General features: G+C 40.0%; 2 protein-coding genes across 5 annotated transcripts in view; one reads left to right on the top strand and one right to left on the bottom strand.

Annotated features, from left to right (window-relative positions):
- Positions 1 to 389: 389 nt before the first annotated feature.
- Positions 390 to 21,030, bottom strand: BROX (BRO1 domain and CAAX motif containing). 3 transcript variants are annotated; one of them, XM_040985723.1, is made up of 13 exons: positions 20,705 to 21,030; positions 18,038 to 18,154; positions 15,208 to 15,314; positions 14,229 to 14,325; positions 13,074 to 13,169; positions 10,490 to 10,562; positions 9,170 to 9,275; positions 8,436 to 8,525; positions 6,481 to 6,566; positions 5,565 to 5,646; positions 5,095 to 5,245; positions 3,658 to 3,817; positions 390 to 2,523 (listed from the first exon to the last, which is right to left on the bottom strand). In XM_040985723.1, the coding sequence occupies exons 2-13, from the start codon at positions 18,136 to 18,138 to the stop codon at positions 2,437 to 2,439; spliced, it is 1,236 nt and encodes a 411-aa protein (XP_040841657.1). In that variant the 5' UTR covers positions 18,139 to 18,154; positions 20,705 to 21,030; the 3' UTR covers positions 390 to 2,436. The 3 variants fall into 3 exon arrangements, with proteins under 3 accessions (XP_040841657.1, XP_040841654.1, XP_040841656.1); XM_040985720.1 differs by having other exon boundaries at positions 20,709 to 21,030; XM_040985722.1 differs by lacking the exon at positions 20,705 to 21,030 and adding an exon at positions 20,309 to 20,676.
- Positions 21,031 to 21,051: 21 nt separating this feature from the next.
- AIDA (axin interactor, dorsalization associated) overlaps positions 21,052 to 25,623 on the top strand; it is a 38,610-nt gene continuing 34,038 nt past the window's right edge. The window contains exon 1 of one of the 2 annotated variants that reach the window (XM_040985724.1): positions 21,052 to 21,435. In XM_040985724.1, the coding sequence (XP_040841658.1) occupies positions 21,326 to 21,435 (110 nt within the window). In that variant the 5' untranslated portion in view covers positions 21,052 to 21,325. The remainder of the gene's footprint in view (positions 21,436 to 25,623) is intronic. The other variant, XM_040985725.1, reaches the window with a different exon arrangement.

Here is a 25,623-nt window from a genome sequence, read left to right as displayed (position 1 = left end):
TATGAATACAATTTTAGTTAGGAGTACACCCACGAAGAACTGAAAACACCACCTCTAGCTTGCTAAGTATGTTTTCTACAATCTTGGGGAGTACAGTGACATGGAGTAGCTCAGCTAACCACAGTACAGAAACATGGTAACACTGCATCAGAAAGGCCAATCAAATCCTACTTTGCAATCCTACTAGGCAAAAGGCACTAAGAAACACAAGTAGAAACTGGATAGGTCAAGCATTATATATTTAATGAACTCATAAGGCATAAAACAATGATTGTGAATATCTATGTCATTTGAAAACATAGTGAAAAGAATTATGATTTTGCATTATATTATTTGTTATTGGCTAAGTAAATTAAAAATATCAAGAAGCAAAAAAATTCCACCATTTATAAGTAAAATTATTTATTTTCATAAATAAAAAGATAACTCATTATACAAATAACACCTTTAGCAGAAGTTACATGTTAGCTGTCACTGCTTGAGATGAAATGCAGTTAACACAAATTATTACATCTCTGTATAATCTTCACACAACTTCTTTACATTTGATCATTTCCCCAAATCTTCAATGCCAAGCCAGAAAGCATTATATATGATGGGATAGGATATTTCAATCACAAAGCATCATCTTAGCTGAGCCAACAGATTGTTTAATTACTGATTTAAAGTAATACCATGTTTACTGAGCTCTATAGAAGCACTGAGGATATTTCATGTTTCCAATTCATGTTTGGTGATAGAATCCACAAAAAATGTCAATGTGAAAACATTGTAACTAGGTTAACAGGCACTATTCCCTAAGATAAATAAATCCTATAGGTAGAAAACATCTGAGTAGTACTGCGTAGTTGTTAGCGAATAGCTTACAGCAAATGGGCTTTGTAACGGGCATCACACAAAATATGTGGAAATTTATTAAGTTATTTTTTCCTACAGACATCAAAATAAATCTAGAGTCCTGTTTGTTATTACTCCAGCTATTCTGGAAGCTGCAGCCTCAAATATCAGATATCATAATACAAGCAGCAATGAGCAAATCTGTATATTTACAAAAAAATCCCCACACTGTGTAGCTTTTCCTAAGGAGTGTCTCTATGAACTGTGAGCTACGATACAGTATGGAAATAGTCATTCATCTGAAAAACAGTGACTCAGAAACACATAATCTATTCATCCTTCATAATGAAATATGTATTCTTATGTCAGTATTTTATGCAGCTCTCATTTATTTCTCACAGGGCTGCTCTGTGGAATCAACAGTTTATCGTGTAACTAATCAGCATAGCACCTGGCACACAGCAAGCTCTCAATACACATTATTATTATTGTTTCTGTTTTGTGGACCAATCTGTCCATTACAACAGGAAAGCTAGCCAGCATGCCAGGAGAATAATCAAAAGGGGACAATCTTACAATGCAGGACAACTGTCATTGTGATTATGCCTCCATTATTTCCCAAATCTGCATATACTAATCTAATTCTTGGGATTACAATCTATTGTTCGGATTATACTGCATTTAAATTTGTCCTTTAAATTTATACTGTGGCCTGCAACCTAAATTAATACAATCCCAGAGGAACACTTGTATTAGAAAACCATATAAAAGCAAAGTATACTGAAACAGGCAACAGTGGCGTTTTCCTGTAACTTCTTTAACAAAGTTACCGGTGTAATTCAGGACAACCTGCCTCATAAGCTTCATTTCTTCTTTACATCATGCAAAATTTTACTTGAAAAAACACTTTCCATTCTCACTGTCTTCTTTTCCATAGAAACATTAGCAGCTACTACAAAGTTCTTTCACTAAGTAAAAAACCCATCAGAAAAGGTGCTTGTAAAAATCAACTAGGGTTATTGAAACAATGAAACACAGGGTTACAAGAATAGATATATGTTCCTGTAAGACTCAACATACCTATAAACACGGATTTTCAAGTAAATTACAGATTCTAATGTACGTAAGCAATTTGGTATGAAGGTGGTCTGTCTTTAAGTCACAGTTTTTCTACTAGAAAAGATAAATGACCGAGAACATTTCAAGTCTGTACTAAAACTAATAAAATGCTGAGGAAAAAAAAACTCTTTGTTAAAAAATTTCCTATCATTCCTTTTTTGTCAAATAAGGAGGAACATAACTTTTTCTTGTGAAAACATAAAAATATACCTGAATATGAAAACTACATGATTAGGTTCTGTGTCAACCTGAAATTATTACTACCCAGAGTTCAAAACAAGATCTACCCCAGTACACCCTTCAGAGGCACAAGAAAAACTTTCAAGTATTGTCCTGATTAAAAAGGAGAGTCTGGAAACAAAGCATGGAAACTTCTCCACTGTATTCAAAATCAAGAACACATAAACCGAAGGGAGGTTCCCTCTGAGTGAAATTCCGTGGTTCAAGCTATCTCGGTGTCTGTCTGACCTCCGGAGTCTGTTAGGATAGGTAGCACCCAGTGTCCTTCTGAGGTTTGATATCTGGTTCTTTCACAGGTTTCACATCGTCTTCTGATTTGGGTTTGGCCTAAGGAGGAAGAAAAACAGCTAAGCTCAGGATGTAAACATTAGATCTTTTCTATCTCAGGCTTTAAAAGTATGCTAGATGAAAAAAACACTGGGGTTTAGAAGGCTATTCTAGAAGCCACATGCTAATTTATTTTAACACATAATGTGAAGACAACATTTCACTGATGATGAAAACCAAAACTGGTGGGCAAAAATTAAGCCACTCTTTTCCCAATTCAATGTTCTTTCTGAAGAGGAAGTAAAAAAAACCTATGAATTCAAAACTTTCAAGTTTCAATGTAAACTAGTACAGTAATAGGCTATTTTAGAGGCCTAGCAGGATATTACAATAGCTCTTTCAGTGTAATGTCAGGAAAGGAGTTATGACTGCAAATATTATTTTGTTAGTTTGAGCCAAAAATTATCACTTAATCTACATCTTGAGTTATAACACCAAAATATACTTACATAAAAGTGAAAACAAACACATAAAAAGCATTCATTTTAGCCTTTAATTATTCATGGGATTTTGAAATGAAGTCAAACCTTAAAATGACCTACAATGTGCTAAACTGAAAACAGCATTGCTATGGCAACATACACATGATTTTTTCACCTAAGTACTAAACATGAATCATCTGTTCCTGCAGTATTCTTAAAAAATGCATCATCAAACTGAAGGGAAAAGATTGTGTTGAACACAACATCAAACCATTTTGTAGACAGTAAGAAGACATTTCTGAAGGCCCAGATGTCTTGTCTCTGACAGTGTTCTTAACAGAGCACACCAAGCACTGTAACCAACTACTTTAACATTCGGCAAATACATTTTTCTATTTAAATAGAGAAAAATATCAAAATGCTAAGTATCTTTGAAAAATTTTTAACTCTCATATATTTATGCAGTATAGCATGATGTTTCAATGTGTCCACAACTTATGCCGATCAGCTGAGGGTAATGTGTATGTCCATCACCTCAAACATGTATTATTTCTTTGTTGTCGGGTACACTCCAAATGCTTTGTACTAGTTATTCTGAAATATTTATCAACCATAGTTGTCCTCCTGTGCTACAGAACACTGAAAGTTATTCCTCTTATCCAATTGCACTCATCTGAACTAACTTTTGTGAATGGAAAAAATAAGCACATACACTGTCATCCTTGGGTCTCTTGGTGAGGTCAAAGGCGGCCAACGTCTCTGGTGTCCACTGAGTACTTGTAGGAGGAAATTCAAAAGGTACAGGCTCTACAAGGCCATAATTTGCTTTGAGTTCCAGCTGCGGAGCTTCAGTTGGAATTTTTTGAAAATAACTGTAAAAAGCAATTTAAATAGCAATTCATTCTTTTATTCAGTAACTATTTGAGTGCTTAATATATTCAAGATCTTTTGGAGGTGATAGCAATGTAATGATGAATGAGAGGTATTTCTGCTTCATGTACTCTGATGTAGGTGAGAAAGTTAAGAAACTTCTCAGTCACAATGAAAGGTAACTGAAGCTATGAAGGGCTATGAAGGATGCAGAATGCTACCATAAAATGGGCAATTAGCCCTGACCTAAGTATTCATTGACTATTCCCAAAGGAAGTGTTTAGAGGTGAACTCGTGATATCTAAGGAATGATAAAGTCAACACAAACAGACACAGAATAGAAGGCAAAAATGTAGAGAGAGAAGTGGGAGCAGACTAGATCTACTCACCTACACAAGTGGTAACTCACAGTGTGAAAGACACTGACTTAATCATGGGAAATGTTTTAAAAGTACTAGGAAGAATTGCAAAACCTCGTGCACCTGCTAAGTAGCTGAAATCAGACTGAGATGAACCAGACAGAGAGAGGTGAGCAGATCATGTCTCATACCAGAAAAACTAACAAGGAAGGATCCAGCGGCATGGCCTAGTGGTTAAGGTCCTCGCCTTGAACACGCTGGGATCCCATATGGGCGCCGGTTCTAATCCCGGCAGCTCCACTTCCCATCCAGCTCCCTGCTTGTGGCCTGGGAAAGCAGTCGAGGACGGCCCAAAGCCTTGGGACCCTGCGCCCGTGTGGGAGACCAGGAAGAGGCTTCTGGATCCTGGCTTCAGATCGGCATCGGCCGTCAAGGTCACTTGGGGAGTGAGTCACCGGACAGAAGATCTTCCTCTCTGTCTCTCCTCCTCTCTGTATATCTGACTTTCCAATAAATAAACAAATCTTTAAAAAAAAAAAAAAAGAAAGAAAAAAAAACTAACAAGGAAACACAGTTGACGGAAAACAGGCTGGTGTGAGTGTCCTAATGACAGCTATATGCTAATACTACTTCATGTTTAAACTTTAAAACCGCTTTAATTCTCATCAGCATAAGGAGAATTAAAAGCTAGGTTTTAGATGATTGAATTGATACCAATTTAAGCAGAAAGTTAGTGCTAAGCTGCAATACAATTAACATAAGTCTTTGAGGATAGAGATCAACAGAAATGAAGATACCACTAGAACTACCAATATTTTTAGTATATGTGCTGCCGAAACGAGCACAAGAATTACTAATATTCTTATATGCTTTAAGTATACGCCATTAATATTACTAAAGTGACACTAGGTTGTACTCACATAAACCCATTTTCTCTCTGACATTTTTCAAGTGTATTCTTCACAAGGTTTCCAAGCTTCCTGAAGAACAAGTGTCCCGACGGTTTGACTGTTGGTCCAGGTCCTTTGGTTTCTCCATATTCTTTGCACAGTGCTTCTGCTTTTGCATAAACTACATGTGAAAGAGACATAAAGTCGTGTGAGCATAACTAATCATGCTTGCTTATACTCAAAAAGCTTTATATCAGACATGAGACTTACTGCTTTTTACCCAGAATAATAGTAACACTAGTAAAAAATAACTGTAAAGGGAGAGTAGTTTTTATATGTTCTAGGTTTTACTCTTTTTTTCCAATCACCTTGACCCATTCCCAATTCCTTTTATGAACCAAGCAAGCCAAAACCCCTTCATTAACTACCCCCCAACATGCCTTATACTCTGGTGAGAAAACTTATAAAAAGAACATTACTGTGCTGGCACAATGACTTACATTTTTCTGCTTCTTGTAGAGACCTGATTGCTTCACCACATTTATCACTAGCCAACAAAGTCTGACCATGGTAACAGTAAGCCTGATGAAAGAAATACATTTTTATTCATTCTCTTTTAAACCGTTTTGATTCGTTGTTTGAAACATCAATGCAATCCTGTATCTCTACTCAAGTAAGCATTCCCTCATCTCTCTTGATATACAAGGCAGAAGTACACCAAGACTTGTACCAAAACAGTCTTTTAACCATGTCCTGAGTACCCAAGTTACTTGTTGAATTTAAAAACAAAGCCAAAAACCAAACCAGAACCACAAAGATTATTGTACTACCCCAGAGGGAGGAACAGGGTGGGTTCCGAGGTTAAGGACTAAGGCAGTTTCAAGAGAAATGTATCAGCTTGAAAGGTTATTTTTTAAAACTTTACAACAGTACAAGGATTTACGGAGTAGGCTCGAAAACAAATGATAAGAAATAAAAGTATCTACTCAGAACTCAAAAAGTTTTTTTCAGTTCTCTCCTGCAGTATTCAATCAGGAAAAGTAGGGTGAGTACAAAAGGCTGGTAAGGGACTCATTAGTGATCCTTCACCTGGCAAGGAGACACATTCACTGTATGTCACCTCTTAAGGTTAGCATGAGAAGTATCTCTCTCAGCCTAAAAGATGAGACAACTGAGAGAAATCTCATTCAATATGCAGAGTCTGAATGAGTTCTGAAGCAGACAGAAACTCTCTCCTACAATTCTACATTATCTCTTTCTACTCATTGTTCCACAATGGCTCCCTATCACTGCACAGTTACTGAGAGCTCTCCATTCTTTGCAAAATGCTAATGAAAAGTGCACTGAGATGAGAGCCCTGGCACACAAGGGACTGGCCAATCCTTTGCAGTGATTTTCTAGGTTATAAATACTCACATAAGCTGTGTAGAAGCACATTTTCAAGTGAAGATATTTTCTCCATTTAGCAGAGTATGCAGGCTCCAAACTGGATAAAGTATGATCTAAAGTTACATTTTAAAAAGCAAAATATAATTTCACCCTGATTCACTTTCAGTTAATATGTTCTGATACTAACTCAAGCACTTAGTCAAATAAAATTCTTTGTTCAAAGTGATTTATTTCCCCAAACTGTATTTTAAGCCACATAGTAAGATTAACTTCAAGGACAGCTCTTTGATTTGTTGGTTCTTGTAACTTTAAGAAAAAATTCATGTAACAACATTCAAGTCAGAAACATGGAAAGCCCTCATATTTCATCTACTCCCTCATCCATGAAACTTGTATAAAACACCCCCACGTAGCCGTCTGCCACTTTCCCAATTTACGTTTCATTGTCTTTGTCTAAGCTTTCATTTCCTTCATAAACTATGACCATTTCTTAAAAAAAAAAAAGTTTATTTGAAAGGTAGAGCAACAGGGAGAAACTGAAAGATGTTCTGTATGGTAATTCATTAGCCAAAGAAATGGCCAAAACAGCCAGATCAGGACCAGGTTGAAGCCCAGAGTCAGGAGCTTCCTCCTGTTCTCCCAGCTGAATGGCAAAGGCCTAAGAACTTGCTTGGGCAGTATCTTGCTGCCCTCCCAACAGGTAGCTGGATAAAGAGCAGAGCAGCTGAGATGTGTCTTGACGTGGGATGTGGGTGCCTTGAGGTATAGCTTAACCACTGTATCCTAAAACTGGCCTCCAAGAATTCTAAGAGCTGAGTAAAGACAGCCTGTTACTCTTTGATGTGATAAACTTGGCTCTCGGAAAAACGTAGGAACGGTTCTTATATTCAAACTTAAGGCAAACTTGCTTTGTATTCTTTAATAGATCCCAAATACCCACAAAATAAAATGCAAACTTTCCAGACTTAGAAATCAATCCCTGCTCTCACACATGCACATTTTCCCAATCTTGATTCCTACCCCTCATCAGGTGTTTCAGCTAACAGCAACAGTGTAAAGGTAAGGTAAGTGTAAGGTCCCAGGACACACTAAGTTTTTATCTCTGTACATACTAAAAAATGTTCTGATCCCATATGCCACATTTTTAAGGGTGGGATATACAACCCATTGGCCATGTAAGGTCTGCAAAATCATTTGGTTTGTGTCCTGCCAAGGCAACTGCAGTCAGGACAACAAATTCAGTAAGACTATAGCAGGCTAAGTTAAACTGATAATTTTATATGGCCTGAAAATATTACAAACATTCAAATGACCTTTAGTAGAAAAAGGGTTCCTAACCCCGAAAGCTTTCTAAAAAAATTTCTATTGATATTTAAAACTAAGGCTAAAACACAACCTCTCTCAAAAAAGCTTTCTTCGCTCTAGTCCATGTAGGTTGTTTCATTGCTGTAATGACTTACTTCATGACAAAATAATTTGTTCATATATTAGTCTCATACTGTGAATCCATTTTATTTTTCTCTACTCAGCAATTAAAACAGTAATGATCTCATGAACAGAAGCAAGCATGTTCCTAAAATAAGTGAATGCGAAGGATGACAGCTTAATGAAAGGGAGCATTTCCATTCTGAATCTCCCACCTGACAGCAGTTATGTTGTAAATTAGTCATGTCAAGTCTCTAGACTTCAGTTTCTGTGTAAAGATTATATCATTACCTTCCACCCCCTAAAATTTTTTTTAAAAGTTGTATGGTTATTCAGTATGACAGGTTAAGAAGTATACTACTGACTTATCCATTAGAAGTTAGGCAGCATGTTAACTGCGATCAGGTTACCTAGTTTTTATGTTCAACAAGCTAACTAAAATCACAGAAATACTGTTTTTCAATAATAAAATAATCTAAGGACTTTTATTTTGTTCCCTATTCATCCACAAGCAAGTAAATCTGAAAACTGAAAGTGTAATAGAATCTTAAACTCACCAGCTTTTTGATAGAAATTGGCTGTTTCATATGCCAAAGCAGCAATTAGTCCAGGTGCATGTTTTAATTCAATTGCTCGAGCAATTGTTACTGTAACCAAATACAACAAAGTAAATGTATAAATTTAATTCTATGTTTCCAAAATGTAACTATAAATGCAAAATAAAATCTGATGGTGTTTTTGGAATTTTCCTAGTGTGTTAAAAGTCGTAGCATGAAAAGTAACAGAAAGTACAGACATGAACAACAGAAAACACCAAGGTTTTTGGTTTGATATCATTTCTTTAAATAAATTATTAGCCAATTACTAGCTCATCACAGTGATTTACTACCATAAAGCAGCATGATATGGTAGGAAAAATACTTTCAGAGAACTGGAGTTTGAAATAAAAAATAAAAAGAAATTACATCATCACACTATTCCTATCACTTCTTGCCAGTGAAAAGCAAGGACTTCAAGGCAAGCTAAGACAAACAGTGGGAGATGAAAAATAATGAGTGTGGTATTCTGGGGTGAGTGGAAGTTTATGCTGTCAGAAATGGCATGAAGTAAAAATGTTCTTAAAAGGTTGTTTCTTACAGAGAATCAGGGCAAACACTAAAGATAAAATTATGCCTCACTATAAATTTCTCAAAATCTGAAACTCAATTGCAGCAAATTCTGATTTTTTCAAAGAACTAAATGCCAATATAGTCTTCCTTTAAAAAAGAAAATATTGCAACGTATCGGATACCTTCTTGAGCTTCAGCCTGACACTGGATAATATACGCATCTAGGAGCCGAGCCTCTAAATCCCTTCCCTTTTCTGCAGGTGTGATAAGTTTTGGCAGTTGACTTTCCTGAGGGAGAAAGAAAACAAAAAAGCCACATAGCATTTCAACCTGTTAGAGATGAAGAAAATGGAGGTTCTGATACACTTGATTTGAGGGCTTTGCAGAAATTTAGGGAAAAACTAAAAAAAGTACAAAAAAAGAACAAAGGTAAACTCACACAAAATACAATAATAGCAAGAAACCCAAAAATGAAACTTGGGTTATAACAGATTGCTTAATTTGTAAGCCACACCTCAATTTCACAAACTATTTAAATTGTAACCAAAATTTTCTTTTGCCTGAATTGTCCATTCACAATAATTAAAGACATAAAAAAGAAAAAATAACTCCTCCTCCCCGCCCCACCAAAGGCAGGACCACAGCTTCTCAAGCCCTCTGAAGGCACCAGGTCACTTGTATCTTATCATGAGAAAAAGCCAACGCTGGCCCCCAGGAAGGCTCTGATAAACAGCGGCTTAATCAAAAAGGGTGCAGGGACAATCTGGCTGGAAGATACATTTTTTCTTTCTTTCTTCTGGTTCCCATCACATCTTGGACATACAATGTCATCAGGCTCCTCTCAGCACTGCACACTGATGCTGAGCTCACAATCACAAGCTCAGCTTAGTGGAATCATGATTGCTCCTGGCAACTGCAGAATGGTAAAATAACGGTCACAGCCACCGATTTTTCTGCTTTACTTTTTCTTCTTTTTAGAAGAGACAAAAATGAGCAGCATATTACAGTCTGAATTTTCTAATTATAGGAATCAATGATGATTTTAAGATCACACCTAATATCCAGTAACTGGCTCCTCAGTAAGGTAATAAACGTGAGGAAAACACACACACAGATTTGGTCCTGTATAGTCCAAAGGTTCCCAATCTGCCAGTTCAACCAACCTCAAGTAGGACTACGTGAAGGGGAAAACCGTGTCAATGAGAACATGTGCTGGCTTCTTCCCTTGTCATTATTGCCAATGCACAGAACAACTATTCACGCAGCACTGAACTAGAGATGATTTAAAATATGCAGCAGAGAGGATGTGCACCTATCACATGCAAATTCCATGCCATTTTATATAAAAGCTTGAACATAGAAAGTTAAGACCATGGGATCAATCCCCTGAGGATACCAAGGGACAACTTTATTAGCTCTTTTCATATAATCAAACAGTTCTTCACTCTCTAAAACAGAAAAATGTGAAAATTATTTAAAAATTGATGCTTTTTTTTTTTTACCTTTAAGTGCTTAAAAATCCCAGCCGCAATCTTCAGGCTTCGGTGGACATCTTTTGCTTCTTCTTCTGTTATGCTTAAAGAAAGTGGTCACACTAGTTTAGAAGATCAAACCTGTTTGTGGTATTACAGCAATTAGTACTGTATCATAAAACCCAATTAGGCAATCATGACAGCCTCTTAACAGAAGGTCATATGCACAGAGCTGGAGACACCCCAGAGTGGAGCAGGAGGACAGGAGGAGGCTTGTATCCCAACGCTGGAGACTCCCAGATCTTCACCAAGGACTATATCCCAACTGCCAAGGAGACCACGGGGAACTGGAGTGACCTCACAGACCAAGAACTCTGAGGTCATCCATTCCCTATTGGATCTCCCACACTGGATGGAAGAAGCCCAGATCCTTCCTTACAGGATCTAATGTCATCGGAACAACAGCCAGGATCCCTTAGTGGTCCTCAGAACAACAGTAAACTTCCTTTGGGACTCAGGAGAGGAGTTTTCTCTGATCCTTACTTAATTCCAACTTTGGATCCCCACGCTCTCTGGCAATGATCATTAGGGTCACTCCAGAGCCCCCCCCCCCCACCACCACCCAAAAGAATTAGAGTAGATAGACAGAGACCAATAAGGAATGCTTAGAACAGACAGGAAGCAGTCAGCTTGGACTCACATATACCTTATTAGGTAGGACACAAAGATTAGTTACTCCTCACTAAGGTATTGAAGATTTCTCTACACACCCCTCCTAAAACTGTTCTGCGCCTCAATTGTTAACATATGCCTGTTAGAGTTATAAGCTTGTTTGGACTATCCTAAAATTATCCAAGTTCAGTAAAAATCATGCTTCAATACTGTAAGTGGTAAAATATAAAAATGAAAATAGATATGAGACAGCTGAATAGTACCCTATAACCATTTAAGGTGTATAGAAGCTGGTTGTATATAAACTAAAATCGAAATGTCAATGAAGTAGTTACAGGATGTGGTTAAGAACTTGCATTTTCTAACATATTGGTCACTCAATACCATGTCAATTAATTTCATGATGTTGTAAATTGTTGAAGTTGTGCTGTGGCTTTTCATTAGAGGGGATGATATTCTGCCAGTTCTATTCTCAGACCAGGGATGGTCTCCCAATGAAACTGTTGAATTTATCTGGACAATAAGATGCTAGACTCTATGCATGGTTCATGCCAGCAATGAAGGAAACATGACTGGATATGAACTGTAATACTGTAACAATGTGGAGGAATCCAACATGGGGGGAGGGCTTTTTGGAGGAGCTGAGGTAATCCCAGAGCCTATGAAACTGTGTCATAAAACGAAATTAAAAAGAAAGAAACAAAGAAATCCAGAGAGTAGAATATGGAAGAATTATAGGATATCAGCTTTTCCCCATGACAGTCATAAAAAAAAAAAAAACCAATTAGGAAATTGTGTTTTTGTCAGTTTCTCTTCCTTTAAAAAAAAAAAATCTAAATTTGACACTTACAAAGCAACAAAAGCACAGATACTTAAAGAGAAAATACTACACATGAAAAAAAAGCCTTGCGGCCCAGCGACGTGGCCTAGTGGCTAAAGTCCTTGCCTTGAATACACCCTGGATCCCATATGGGTGCCGGTTCTAATCCCGGCAGCTCCACTTCCCATCCAGCTCCCTGCTTGTGGCCTGGGAAAGCAGTCGAGGACACCCAAGGCTTTGGGACCCTGCACTCGCGTGGGATACCCAGAAGAAGTTCCCAGCTTCGGATCGGTGCAGCACCGGCCATTGTGCTCACTATATCTGACTTTGTAATAAAAATAAATAAATCTTAAAAAAAAAAAGTCTTGCCTTCAGGTAAAGACAGAAATGCCCTGCTTTCTTTCCAGCCATCCTATATATATTAAAAAGTATAAAATATTATACATTTAATATTTAGTTATCATTAACAACACATAAAGTGATAGCTGTTTCATGACCCCAGTCTTGCTTTAATCACCTTAATTTAGAGATAGCTTAATATCAACACTTACAAATTCACTTCATTTTTAAATAGTTGCATGTTATTCTCACATACAAAATACTGTGCCAGTTTCAAATTGTTGTACATACTTCAGCTATTGTAAGTTACACTGTAATCTTGCAATTCTTCAATTCACAAAAACACATTTTCACATGCTTATAGGCCTTCCATATTTCTCTTTTTGATTGCCTAGTCATTGTCTTTTACTATTTTTTTTCAACTGACTTGGTAGTCTGTTGATTTGTAAGCATATACACTTTAGAAACAATTTACCACATGCACTGCAAGGTTTTTGACCAATCTTTTCCCTTTTTTCATTTGATAATTATAGGTAGTGAAATATTAAAATCCCTTCCCCTATGATTTCTTGCTTTGGAATCTTCAGAAAAGCCTACAACAAAATAACCTCTACCCTCCTTAACACTATCTCTGTAATTGTAGCAGTTAACCCACTAACATTATGAGGCAATTTCTTGTTTCTCCAAAGTACCTTTTAATCAACAGGCTAGACATTTTAATAATGAAGTACTATATATTTGAAAAGCAACATATAAACATATGCCCCTTCCCTTTTAACTTACTTTTCTTTTCCAGCCAGTCTTGAAGCATACTTGGTATACCATAAAGCTACATTAAACCCCATGGAAATCAATTCAAAGACAGCATCCTGCTGGGCACTGGAATTCAAAATACAATCATTAGATTCTGCTGCTGTATCAAGATGCTGAACATCAAAATCAAAACGATAGAACTGTATGTTAACGGCATATACAAAATGAATTTTATGTTTAATAAAGATGGGGAGACAGAATCCTCAAGTAATTAACAATGAATGGCTACATATAATGGCTCAGTATTTTACTACACCATTTCATAATAAACATGGGATAAGTAACTCCTGAAATTCACTAGACACAAAGCAGCTTTAAAAACACAGGTTCCTGGGACTTCAATCTCTAGACAGAAAGTCTAGAAGGTAGCCCGGAATCTGTGTTCTTTGGAAGCACTTGGCTGAAAAAAACACTAAGCAGAAGCACCTTGCTGCTACATGCTGTTACACAGCAGTAAATATAAATCCAATATCCATGGCCTTCTCACTGTCCTGTAACCCCTTGTCCAGGTATTTCAACTATCTCCATACTCTTCACTCTGTTTATATAAAACATTATTTTTAAAGCAAATGAGGAAATTAATGGGTGTGTCAGAAATTCAGTGGTGCTTTTAAAAGATAAATTTCAAAAAAAATTAGGTCCACTGTGAACTTTTTTCTGTTACAATTTCCAATGAATAATGAAAAAGCTTTGAAGCTTTCAAGAATTGAAGAAACAGGTAAGGGAAGGAACAAAATAAACACTGTGAAACAAAAGTGTACAGAGTTAGAGATCAGTGGACTAATTAGCCACATCTGAATGATCCCAGGTCAAGATCTGCTCAGCTTGACCTCAGCACATTGTAACCAGGTGGGGTTCACAATTCCCAAACCATTTTTCGTGTGTTGAATCTAGGTAAAAAATCTGCATTGATTATCTCAAAAATTTATATAATCTGGGAGAAACAAACTATGTTTACTTAATGTTGAGTACCAGAATTTAAGTTAAATGCTTTAATTTCCTGAGAAGAGAAAATGTTGACCATTCCTACACATTTCTACCTCAAACACAGAAGCAATGAGTTACACGCTAGTTACATTGTTAAGAAAACTAGCTTCAATGTAGTGTTACATCATCATTGCTTACCTGGGAACCTGTCCTTGTAATGTATCAGTCCACTTGAAATTCTGAATATATCGTAACTTGCTTTCTTGAGTAGATCCATCCAATGAATTTATGAAACCTTTAAAAGGATTCAAGACAATCTGGTTTTAGAATATTTAGTGATCTATTCAGAAACATTTTCAGGGGCCAGTGCCATGGCATATAATCTAAACTTCTGCTTGTGGCACCAGTGTCCCATGTAGGTGCCGTTTTGTGTACCAGCTGCTCCACTTCCCATCCAGCTCCCTGCTCTGGCCTTGGAAAGCAGCAGAGGATGGCCCAAGTGCTTGGGCACCTGCTACCCAGCAGACCTAAATGGAGTTCCAGGCTCCTGGCTTTGCCCCAGCCTAGCCCCAGCCATTGTGGCTGTTTCTCTTTCCCCCTCTAACTCAGCCTTTCCAATACAAATAAATAAATCTTAAAAAAGAGAGAGAGAGAAAAAAATATTTTGAGACATTTACCTCTTCAGGTTTGGGTGAAAGCTTTTTTTTTTCTTTAGACTTATTTATTTTCCTTGGAAAGGTAGGTTTATAGAGAGAAGGAGAAACAGATCTTCCATTCACTGGTTCATTCCCAAATGGTCACAAAGGCTGGAGCTGAGCCAATCTGAAGCCAAAAGCTAGAAGCTTCATTCTCACACATGCATGCAGGGGCCCAAGGCTTTGGGCCATCCTTGCTGCTTTCCTAGGCCACTGAAGCGGCCAGGACATGAACTGGCACTGATATGAGTAGGACCCCCATGCTTGTAGGGGAAGGACTAGCTAATTGAGCCATCTTGCCAGGTCCCGGGCGAAACTTCTAACTCGTGTTCCTTCTCCCATCCTAACCTAACATTTAATTTTCAGAACATCACAAAGACGATATGTGATGATTGCATTCTCACAGTTCTTAAAAGTAAGCATACCAAAGAATATAGCCTTAAAAAAACCCAACTATATAGAAGTCGACAGAGATAACTAACCTTGTAAAAGTGAGAAATACAAATCTGCTGCATTCTTCATCATTTCTGGATTACAGCTTAAATCAGTGAACAGCTCAAGGAGTCTTGTTCTGGATGATCTCAACTCACTTCCAGGAGAAAGATGAGATTCATAAGTACAATTACAAAGAAATTATGTAAAAATACCCAATACGTTTCAACATACAAGCTATCCAGCACCACACAACCTTCCCCACATACTGTTTCTAAGCTATTACCATGTGTACCGGAATAACTTCAATTCAGTCTAAAAAAGATAAATTAAGTTTCTAATTGCAATTGTTTTTAAAATTGTACTGAAATAAACCCAATCCAATCAGGGTAAATCACAGATAATATCATGTAATAAAAATACAAAATTTTAACTTAAAAAATCAAACTGCACATATCTAAGACAGGGAGAGGAATTATGAATACATTTAGCTGGGTAACAAAAGTGCTTTGAAAAATGAAAATGTAATCTTAGTTTAATACTAGCATCTACTTAAATTTCCAAACTAGACATTAAACAAAGTAATATGTGTTACTAGGTGAGAAGTCATATCAAAAATGACATTGCATTTTGTAATTCAAAACACACATGAAAAACATATAAAAACAGTTGTCTTGAAACTGCCTCATCTCCATTCACTTTTGCTTCTCTGCAGCAATAAATACAAACAAATCTACTAAAAACAATCTACTTTTCCTTCCTGAAATTCTTGTCTCCCAGGACTGCATTAACATTGAATTTTGCAGCCATTCCTTTCATCTCTACACGTTTCTTCTTTATTTGTTTTTTTAATTTAAAGGAGTTTTTTTTTTTTAAAGATTTATTTTTATTGGAAAATCAGATATGCAGAGAAGAGCAGAGACAGAGAGGAAGATCTTCCGTCTGATGATTCACCCCATAAGCTGCCACAAAGGCTGGACTGCACCAATCCAAAACCAAGAGAGCTTTCTGGGTCTCCCAGGTGGGTGCAGGGTCCCAAGGCTATGGGCCATCCTCAACTGCTTTCACAGGCCACAGGCAGGGAGCTGGATTGGAAGCAGGACTGCAGGGATTAGAACAGGCACCCAAATGGGATCCTGGCATGAGCAAAGCAAGAATTTTATCTGCTAGGCTACCACACTGGGCCCTCTTCTGTATTTTAATGTGAATTTCAGAAATCAGACTACATGGTCAACGACCGAAGACAGCTGAAATGGGTGGTACTTAACTGAATCTAAGCATCATGAGCGTAGTCACTGCATACTCAGAATTTATATTCACCTTAAAATTATAGCATTTGGAAAAAAAATGTTACTTTGGAAAACAGCTAATTTAGGTTCTTTACTTAACAAATTACAAATCAATTAAGGTACTTCCCTATCGCTACAGATAAACAGCTAAGTTTGGCTCAAAGCCTGGGAGTCAAGATCAGGGTTGGCAGACTACACCCTGCAGCCTGTTTTTGAACAGGATTGCTCAGCCCTCAAACTGAGAATGGGTGTCACATCTTTAAAGAGATATGAGTAAACAAAGAATAGCAGTAGTCCTGTATGTGATCCACAAAGCCTAAAATACTTACTATTTCACTATTAAAAAACAAAAAACCTTACTGACCTGGGATTTAAAATAACACACCAATGTTCCTCTCTTTTGCTTCAAACCACGTCTTCCCACATATGCAGCAACACTCCTCATTTTCTCTGTACTGTTCCCACCAATGTTTGAATATCTTCTGTCTCCCACACTTTGAATCCTTTTCAATCTCCCAGGGCAAATCTGCTAGTCAGGCCACTTAATTCCTGCCTTGAAACAGCTCTTTCATTTTTGGTCTCTGCGAAACCGTTCTTCTCACTATCCTGAGAACCAAGGTTTTTCCCAATAGAAATCATTTCCTCCTTTTCCGTCTACCTACACAGAGATGCCTAAATACTTTCTGTAAAGGTTAGGACAGTTAAATAGTCTGGGCTTTGCAGGCCACTATTCAACTTTGCCATTGCAAAGTGATTGCAGGCAGACATATGTAAACAAACATGAGGCTGCCTTTGTTCCAGCAAAATCTTACTGATAAAACATGCAGGGGAACAAGCATTTGGTATTCCTTGAGATGTCAGTGCTTCATACTGGAGTGTCCATCAAGTCCCAGCTCCACCTCTGATGTTAACTTCCTGCTAATATGCACCCTGGGAAGAAAGAGCAGAAGACTCCAGTATCCGGGTTGCCACCACCCACATGTGAGACCCAGACTGAAGTCTTGAATCCTGACTTTAGCCTGGCCTAGCCGTGGCTATTCAGCCTTTTGGGTAGTGAACTGGAGTATGGGAGATCTCGCTCTGCTCTCTCTGCCCTTCAAATAATTAAAAAATAGCAGTGAATAAGACCTGTGGGATGTAGTCTGCCAAATCATATGGGACCTAAGCCATTCAATTTATTTATATGCTGGCTCAAGTTCACACTCTTGTATAAAAATGCTCAAGATCATTTTAACTCAGGCAACTCTCCTGCTCTGACCTCAGTGAATTTACTAGATGGACAATTTATAATGTTCATATATTACTTTATGAAATTAAATGATTGCATTTAATCATAATATATAGCCTAACTCTCTATTGTGATTGCTTTGGCCTCCCTGGGACTTGTTTGCTCATCTAAAATTGAGGACCCTGACCTAGGTGACTGCCAAAGTTTAAATAATCCTTGATCGCACTTTACCTAACATTTAAGTACATAAGGAGTCTAAGGTTAGGGACAGAGTTACACACTTTTGGATAGCTCACAGAACCTACAAAATACCTTGATATAAAAGTGACCCAACCAGTTTTGCTGAGATTGACTAAAACTTACTTGCAAATTTTTGAAGCAGGAGGCCCAGTGATTACACTGTAGTAGTTAAAAGACACAGGTGCTGTGGCTTTTAATGGGTTCCTATGAAACCAGTGTGTCATCTTCGCCAGATGTTTTCTATGGACAAAAATATATAAGTATAAATTAAAGAAAACATTTTAACATTCTAAATAGTATAGGACAAGTAAAAGATTATTACAGAATACATACATCCTGTATGTAAAGCATAATATATTTTTTAAAGATTTATTTACCTTTATTGCAAAGTCAGATATACAGAGAGGAAGAGAGACAGAGAGGAAGATCTTCTTCCTATTGATTCACTCCCCAAGTGGCTGCAATGACCGAAGCTGTGCCAGTCTCTCACACGGGTGCAGGGTCCCTAAGCTTTGGGCTGTCCTCGACTGCTTTCCCAGGCCACAGGCAGGGAGCTGGATGGGAAGCTGGGCTGCTGGGATTAGAATCGGCACCCATGCGGGATCCTGGCACGTGTAAGGCGAAGACTTTAGCCACTAGACTCTTGTGCTATGCCCTAAAGCATAATATTTTTACCGCAAGTCAATTTTGCTTAATAGTCTTCCTATGGTAACCCATGCTTAGATCAGGTCTATAAAAAATAGCATTTGGAACTCTGCCCTCAGTAAATTCAATGCTAAATATATGAGAGTATTAAGAGAAGGAAGCCCTGGTGTTTCACTGCACAGTAGGGGAAATACACATAATGACAGCGTACTGTGCACTTTTGAAAAAACATACACACACACAGAGCTGTAAGACAAAATTTGAAGGTTTTCATCACAAAGAAAGGGAGTTTGGGTAGACAAGTGTGTTTACCCTGATTTGGACATTATGTAACATATTGAATATCTCATGAAAATGCACAATCTCCATATGTTAAACAATATGCAGACAAAAATATATTCTAGAGCAGTAAATTTAACGTTCAGAGCAACCACTGAGAGGAGATGTGTTAAATGCAGGCCCTAATTCCACAGGCTAAAACAGAACCTGAAATGCTGATGTAGGTCCCCAGATTCCACTTTGTAGAAGCCAAATGCTAGGTGTGGTTAAACAGCTTCATGGGACAAGTATACAGGACCAGCTGAATGCAATTTCCAAAACAGGCTCAAGCAGGGACTTGCATGTACAATGCTGAGGTGACGTGAAGGCATTAAGTTACTCTATTTTCCCACATTAGGTCATGTCAAGGACTGGTTATAGTGTGTCCCATAATAAAAACTATTGTCAATAAGGCAACTAATAATCACTATATTTTCATAATAAATAGCACAACATTAACATCTATCATAGAAACATTAACATGTGAAAAACTACTTTAGTGAAATGACAACTTTAAAAAAAAATAAGCTACCATATCTTCAAGTCTTTAAAAAAAAAAAAGATGTACTGTATGGTCTCTTGCCAACTTCCCCGCCCCCCCAAAAAAAATCCCAAGGCAGGCAGGGCAGATAATACAGGATAATCTAGCCAAAGAACCAACTACGTTAGCTGTAGCTCTTCCAGGAACTCATACAGAAGAAGTTCTGTTCAAGTTTACTTAACTCTTTACGTGACACATTTTCAAAGTTACCGTAAGTGGTATCCTTACTGCTCAATTTGTCTTTCTAGGGGTCCTACATATAGGACAAGGGCCTACAACGGGTTAAGTTAAAGGCTTTACACACGGTTGTCAACAGAAATATGTGGGCTACGTGGTCTACCAAATAACAGAGTTAAGCAACTTCCTTATATTTACTCATTCATGACAAAACCAGTTTGTGGGAAGACCCAGGGTTTAACGAAGAGAATGCATCCCATACTCGGTGACATTGCCACAGGTTCATTTATGGCTCAAACGCTTAGCAAGTCCTTTTAGAAAGCATCCTCTAGTGTCTTGCACATTGACAGGGCCGAGAAGGCACCTACACACACCAACCGCGCCTTCCAGATAATCCCGCTCTCTGCGCCCAATCTTGTCCAGGAGGATTTTTTTTTTTTTTACAAACACTTCTGCTAGGACGGTCTCCCACTTTCTTGATGCAGTATTCACTCCTGCCTCACCTCCCACCTCCTCAGCCCGCACCCCGAGTTCTAGGGAATGCTGCGGATGGGGGTGGAAGAATGCTGCCAGACCAGCGACAGGTGCCACGGTGCCCTCACAGCAACCACCACACTGGGACTGAGACTGCAGCCTACCCCGCCTCCACAGGCCGACTCAAAGTCCCGACAGGGAGCCCCAGCTCCCTAGGCGCCAGGTCCCCCAGAACCTACCTGAGCCCAGCTCCCGAGCTCACTTCCTGTTTACCAGCAGGTCTCTTCCCAGACCGCTCCGTACAAGGCGCCGGGCGGTGACACGCGCATGCGCCCAGCCCCCCCTCCCTGGGCGTTTTTTGGGAAGGCCGACTATCGCCCCTACCAACGACGAATCCCCAAACACTCCTATTTAGATCACAGAATCAGCTCTCCAACTGCCAGGGGAGCTGCGGGGAGGTCTGGAAGACTTAGTTGCTAATGCCACTGGTCACGGGGATCAATACGGTTTTTCTTTCCTTTGTTTCAAGGCATCAAACCACCGTCCCGAGATCTAGGGAGATGCGTGGAAAAGGGGGTGATCCTATTGCTAGGGCCTCCCAGGGAGAGGGAGAGGGCAACAGCCTCCTGACGTACTTACTGGAGGATGTCTCAGAGTCTGTCAGCAGTGCTTCTAAGGAAACGTTGTGCCGTAGTCCGCAAGCCAGGAAAGGAGGGAGTCGGTGAACCGAGACTACTCAACTAGACAGGAAGCCAGGCCGGCGCCGGGACAGTCACGTGGGCCGGCGGCCATGACAGCTACCGAGGCGGAGCGCGCGCACGGCCCGGGGTGGCGAGCGGCCTCTCTCCTCAGCACGCTGTCCCTCAGCCCTTTGGGATGGCTCCTCCCTGGTCGTCCCCTCGTGGGCTGCGACCCCAAGCTCTCAGAGCAAAGGGCAGCGCTGGCCGGGCCTTCCGAGCCGAGGAAGGACGCGGCGCTAGCGATGGCGGCCCCCGGTGGGAACGGGGCGGCCTCAACGTGACGCGGAGCGGGGCGTGGGAGGCGGGCCCGCGGGGGCGGGGCGGCCGCCTCGGAGCCGCAAAGTTTGGCTGTGGCGGCAAATGGGCTTGGGCGGCTCCTCGGCGGGTGGCGGCGGTGACCGTAGCGCTTCCTTCTGGCCCTGTTAATGTCGGGGCCAGGCCCGGGGAGGATGGCGCCCTAGAGCCCGGCCTCGCTGGGGCAGGGGCGGGAGGGTTGATACGGGGTGGGGCCCGGCCATGTCGGAGGTGACCCGGAGTCTGCTGCAGCGCTGGGGCGCCAGTTTGAGGAGAGGCGCCGACTTCGATTCTTGGGGCCAGCTGGTGGAGGCGATAGACGAGTATCAGATGTGAGTGACTAACGGCGGGAGCGGGCCAGACCGGCTGCCGTCAGCCGCCTTCTCCCCATCCCCCCCCATTTCTGTCGGCGTCCCTTGTGCCCCCCGTGGTTGCAGCCAAGGCTTCCCAGGGTGGGGCCCCGCAGCCCCTGCGCCGGGGTCCCCCCACCCCGGATCCGCCGGCTCGGGCGTCTGCATCTCGCCCTTCTCTCGCGCTCTGCAGCCACAGGACCGGTTCCATTCAACAGGTAGCCTTCTTGGTCCGGGCTGCCGCCCCGCTTAGTTGCTTCGCCTCGGCTCACGGGGCTGCCCCGTTCGCAGCCACTTTCCGCTTCTCCTCCACCTCCCCCGTGGGGGTGTTGGGGGCGGCTACCCCTAAATTTCGCGTCTGAAACCTCTGAAGAGCCCTAAGTGTGCTCTCCGCCCACGTCTCCGGGATGGGTGGCCTTGCCGTGTGGGTGTCTTTCTCTTTTCATGTGTGGGAGAGGAGGGAGTTGGTGGCAGTCGAGGGGACAGGGATGCTCCCGGGGAGCTACGAGGGCCAGGGATGTCTTTCCTGCCAACCAGAAAGGGTCCCCTGTCGCGCCCCTTCTCCACCCTGTGTCTGAAGAACCCTGTTTTCACAGTTCCACCTCGATTTCGTTTCGGTTTCTGGGACTGTTATTTGCTAAGGCTGATGAGTCCCACCCACCCCCTCGCTTGCTTGCTTTGGGTGGAGTCCTCGCAGGATGTGAACCGAAGAGAGCAGAATGAATTCACAGACTGCGCACGGGAGCCACCACTCCCTCCCAGGCGCCCTCCTCCTTTTCCTGTGTCTGATGTATAGCCGCAGGGTACACGTGAGCACCGTTTGCCCTGTTTTCACATCAAAATTTAATGATTCCCCCCCCCCCAAGTTAAAAGACAAAATTTATGGTTATATAAATTCTTGCTTTTCTTGAACGTTTTACTGAACGTGGGAATGACCTAGGTAAATGTTACTGTTTGCAAACTGTTGCCATTAATTCCCTGGTTCAAAGCAAGTTATCATTGTTTGAGGTTCAGTGACTGTGGAACCATGCAGGAGTGAGATCCTTGTACTCCTCGTCTCCTGTTGTCTTCTGGATGGAATACAAAACCTAAACTCTTGTCCTGATAGTTGTTTTACATCTGACCTTGAAGATAAATTAGATGCATAAGGTGTTCTTTAACTCCATCTCACTGACTTTGAATAAACAAGTTTCCAAAAGCCAGGAAACAGCCATGCTTTGGGCCTTTTTGCCATGTGTAGTAGCTACGTGGGTTTGTTCTGCACTTTGACGTAATTTTGGTTGCTCTTGCAGCCATCGCGTGAGTATAATTATCCCCTTTTCACAGATTGAGGAAATGGAAGCTGAGGCTAAACCGATTCCTCAAGGTCAACAATTCCACTGAAATCTGAGGGTCCTTATTATTTAAAAAAAATTCTACACTTTTTTTCTGCTGTGTAGTCCTTACTATGTTTTTTAGAAGAAGCATTGATGGAATTCCGTAATTGGTTTGGACAGATGGGATTGCCTTCATTACTGGATATAATATCCTTGCGTAGTGTAGCAAGGTTGAGAACACCTACGGACTCCTCTGTGATGGTTAAACTGATTAAGTTGGCTCACCTGTGACGTGGTGGGACCCAACACCTGTGGGCAGCCGACCTCCCTGGGGAAAGAGGAATACCACATCCAAGGAAAATATCGAAGGAAAATTGAATGTACAGACTGTTTGGAATTTATAGGAATATCTGGATTTGGGTAATTGGTAAACACAAATCCATTGCTGAATCTCAGTCTTAAACTTTGAATTTCGTGATTCAGAATCAGTTTGCAAATTCAAAACCACAGTTTCAAATTTAAATAAAAATATGAGAGCGCTTCAGAATTACATGTAAATACGCTCGTTTTTGGTGCCAAAAAATGAAAATCATGCATAATGTTTTATATTCATTACCTTTATGTTTATTTGAGGATTTTTTTTAAATATGAAAGACAGGTAACTTACATTGTTAGTTGATCTGCATGGGTGACATGGGTTCAATACTTGGGCCATCTTTGACTAATTAGGCATGTTAGCAGAGAACTGTATTGGAAGTGTAGAACCTAGGACATAAGTCATTGCTCTTATGGGATGCAGGAGTTGCAGGTGGAGACTTAACCCTCTACACCACAACAGCAGCCCTACCCCTCCTTTTAAAAATTTTTTTGGAGAGGTCGGCTTGATGGCTTTTCAGATTAATTTTCCACTTGTAGCACTGGCATCCCACATGGGTGTCAGTTCAAATCCCAGCTGCTCCAGTTCTGATCCAGCTCTGTGCTAATGCACCTGAGAAATCAGTGGAGGATGGCCCAAAGCCTTGGGGTTCTGTACGTACATGGGAGATCTGGAAGAAGCTCCTGGCTGCTGGCCTTGGATCTGCTCAGCTGTGAACACTGTGACCGTTTGGTTTGGGGAGTGAACTATTGGATGGAAGATCTTTCTCCTTTCTGTAAATTTACCTCTCAGATAAAACTAAAGATTTGAGGGGTTTTTTTGTTTTTTTTTTTTTTTGAAACTTGATTCAACAAAGTTAAAGCCTTTAGAGTAACAAATTGATACAAGGTCTTCTCATGTAAGTCAGTATTTGAAAATTTCTTTTACTCATTATTCCTTAAGACAGCAGGCAGTATGCCATTCTCATGAAAGGGAACTGTGTCTTTCATTTAGTGACCACATGGCCAGTGAAAATAAAACATCCGTTCATACAGGTAGAAATTTAATTTCATTCTTTTACACTTGTCAATTCCGTTTTGCCAATACCATTTACTGAAAAAACTATCCTTTCTCCAGTGTATGTTCTTGACACCTTTGTCAAAATGTGGCTGGCTGTATGTACATGGATTGATTGCTGGCCCTCTATTCTGTTACTTTTCATTCCTGAGGCTTTATAGGATGCTTTGAAATCAGGTAGTATGATGCTTTCAGCTTCACCTTATTGTTTAGAATTGTTTTGGCTTTTCTGGGTCTTTTGTGTCTCTGTATGAATTTTAAGATTTTTTTCATTCTGTACCGAATGCCATTGATATTTTAGTAGAGATTACATTAAGTTTGTAGATGGTCTTAGGTAATAGGAATATTTTGACAATATTAACACTGAATCTGTGAGCAAGGGATACCTTTTTTTTTTTTTTTTTTAAGATTTTATTTTTGTTAGACAGATATACAGAGAGGAGGAGAGACAGAAAGCTCTTCCATCCGATGATTCACTCCCCAAGTGGCCTCATCGGCCAGAACTGCACCAATGAGGAGCCAGGAGACTCTTCCAGGTCTCCTGTGTGGGTACAGGGTCCCAAGGCTTGGAAGCAGGGCTGCCAGGATTAGAACCAGCGCCCATAAGAGTTCCCGGCACATGCAGGGTGAGGACTTTAGCTGCTAGGCTAGCACGCTGGGCCCTAAGGGATATCTTTCTATGGTTTGTGTTCCTGATGACTTCTTTTATTAGTGTTATTTGACTCTAATTGTAGAGACTTTCATTTTGGTTAAATTTATTTTTAAAAATTAGAATTTTTGATAGCTACTGTGAATGACATTTCTTTCTTGATTTTTGTCTCAGCAAGGTCATTATTGGGACATAAAATGCTACTAGTTTCTGTATGTGGATTTTATAACTTGTTACTTAGCTGAATTAATTTACCAGTTCTAATATCTTTTTAGTGGAGTGCTTAGGTTTTACCATGTACAAAATCATGTTAACTGCAACCATGAATATTTTGATTTCCTCCTTTCCAGTTTTAGTGCACTTTATGTCTTTAGCTTCCCTCAATGCTCTTGCTAATATTTCTGTTACTATATTGAATAAGTGTGTAGAAAGTGGACATTCTCATCTCATCCTGATTTCAGGTTCAATATATCATGAAAGTCACCCATTTTATATTTACAATTTAATATTTTTTCAGTTTAAGAAGTTATACAAAAAGATCTATTATGTACATTTGCAACCTCTCCAAAATGCCACTTCGGCCCCAGGTGAACCGTAATGTTCTGTTTCCATAGATTTTTCTAGACATTCACATACTTTGTATCATTAAATGTATGCTTTTCTACAACTGGCTTCTTTCATTGAGCATAATGGTGTAAGTATCATCTGTGCTGTAGCATGTATCAGGGCTTTGTTGCTTTTATTGATGAATAGCGTTCTGAGTACTTAGGCCG

The sequence above is a fragment of the Ochotona curzoniae genome, unplaced genomic scaffold, assembly GCF_017591425.1.
Source record: "Ochotona curzoniae isolate NIBS_2020 unplaced genomic scaffold, NIBS_Ocur_1.0 contig_430, whole genome shotgun sequence".
In the NCBI taxonomy this organism is placed as follows: domain Eukaryota; kingdom Metazoa; phylum Chordata; class Mammalia; order Lagomorpha; family Ochotonidae; genus Ochotona; species Ochotona curzoniae.
Note: the sequence above shows the minus strand (reverse complement) of the source record. Positions and strands in the feature narration are given on the sequence as shown.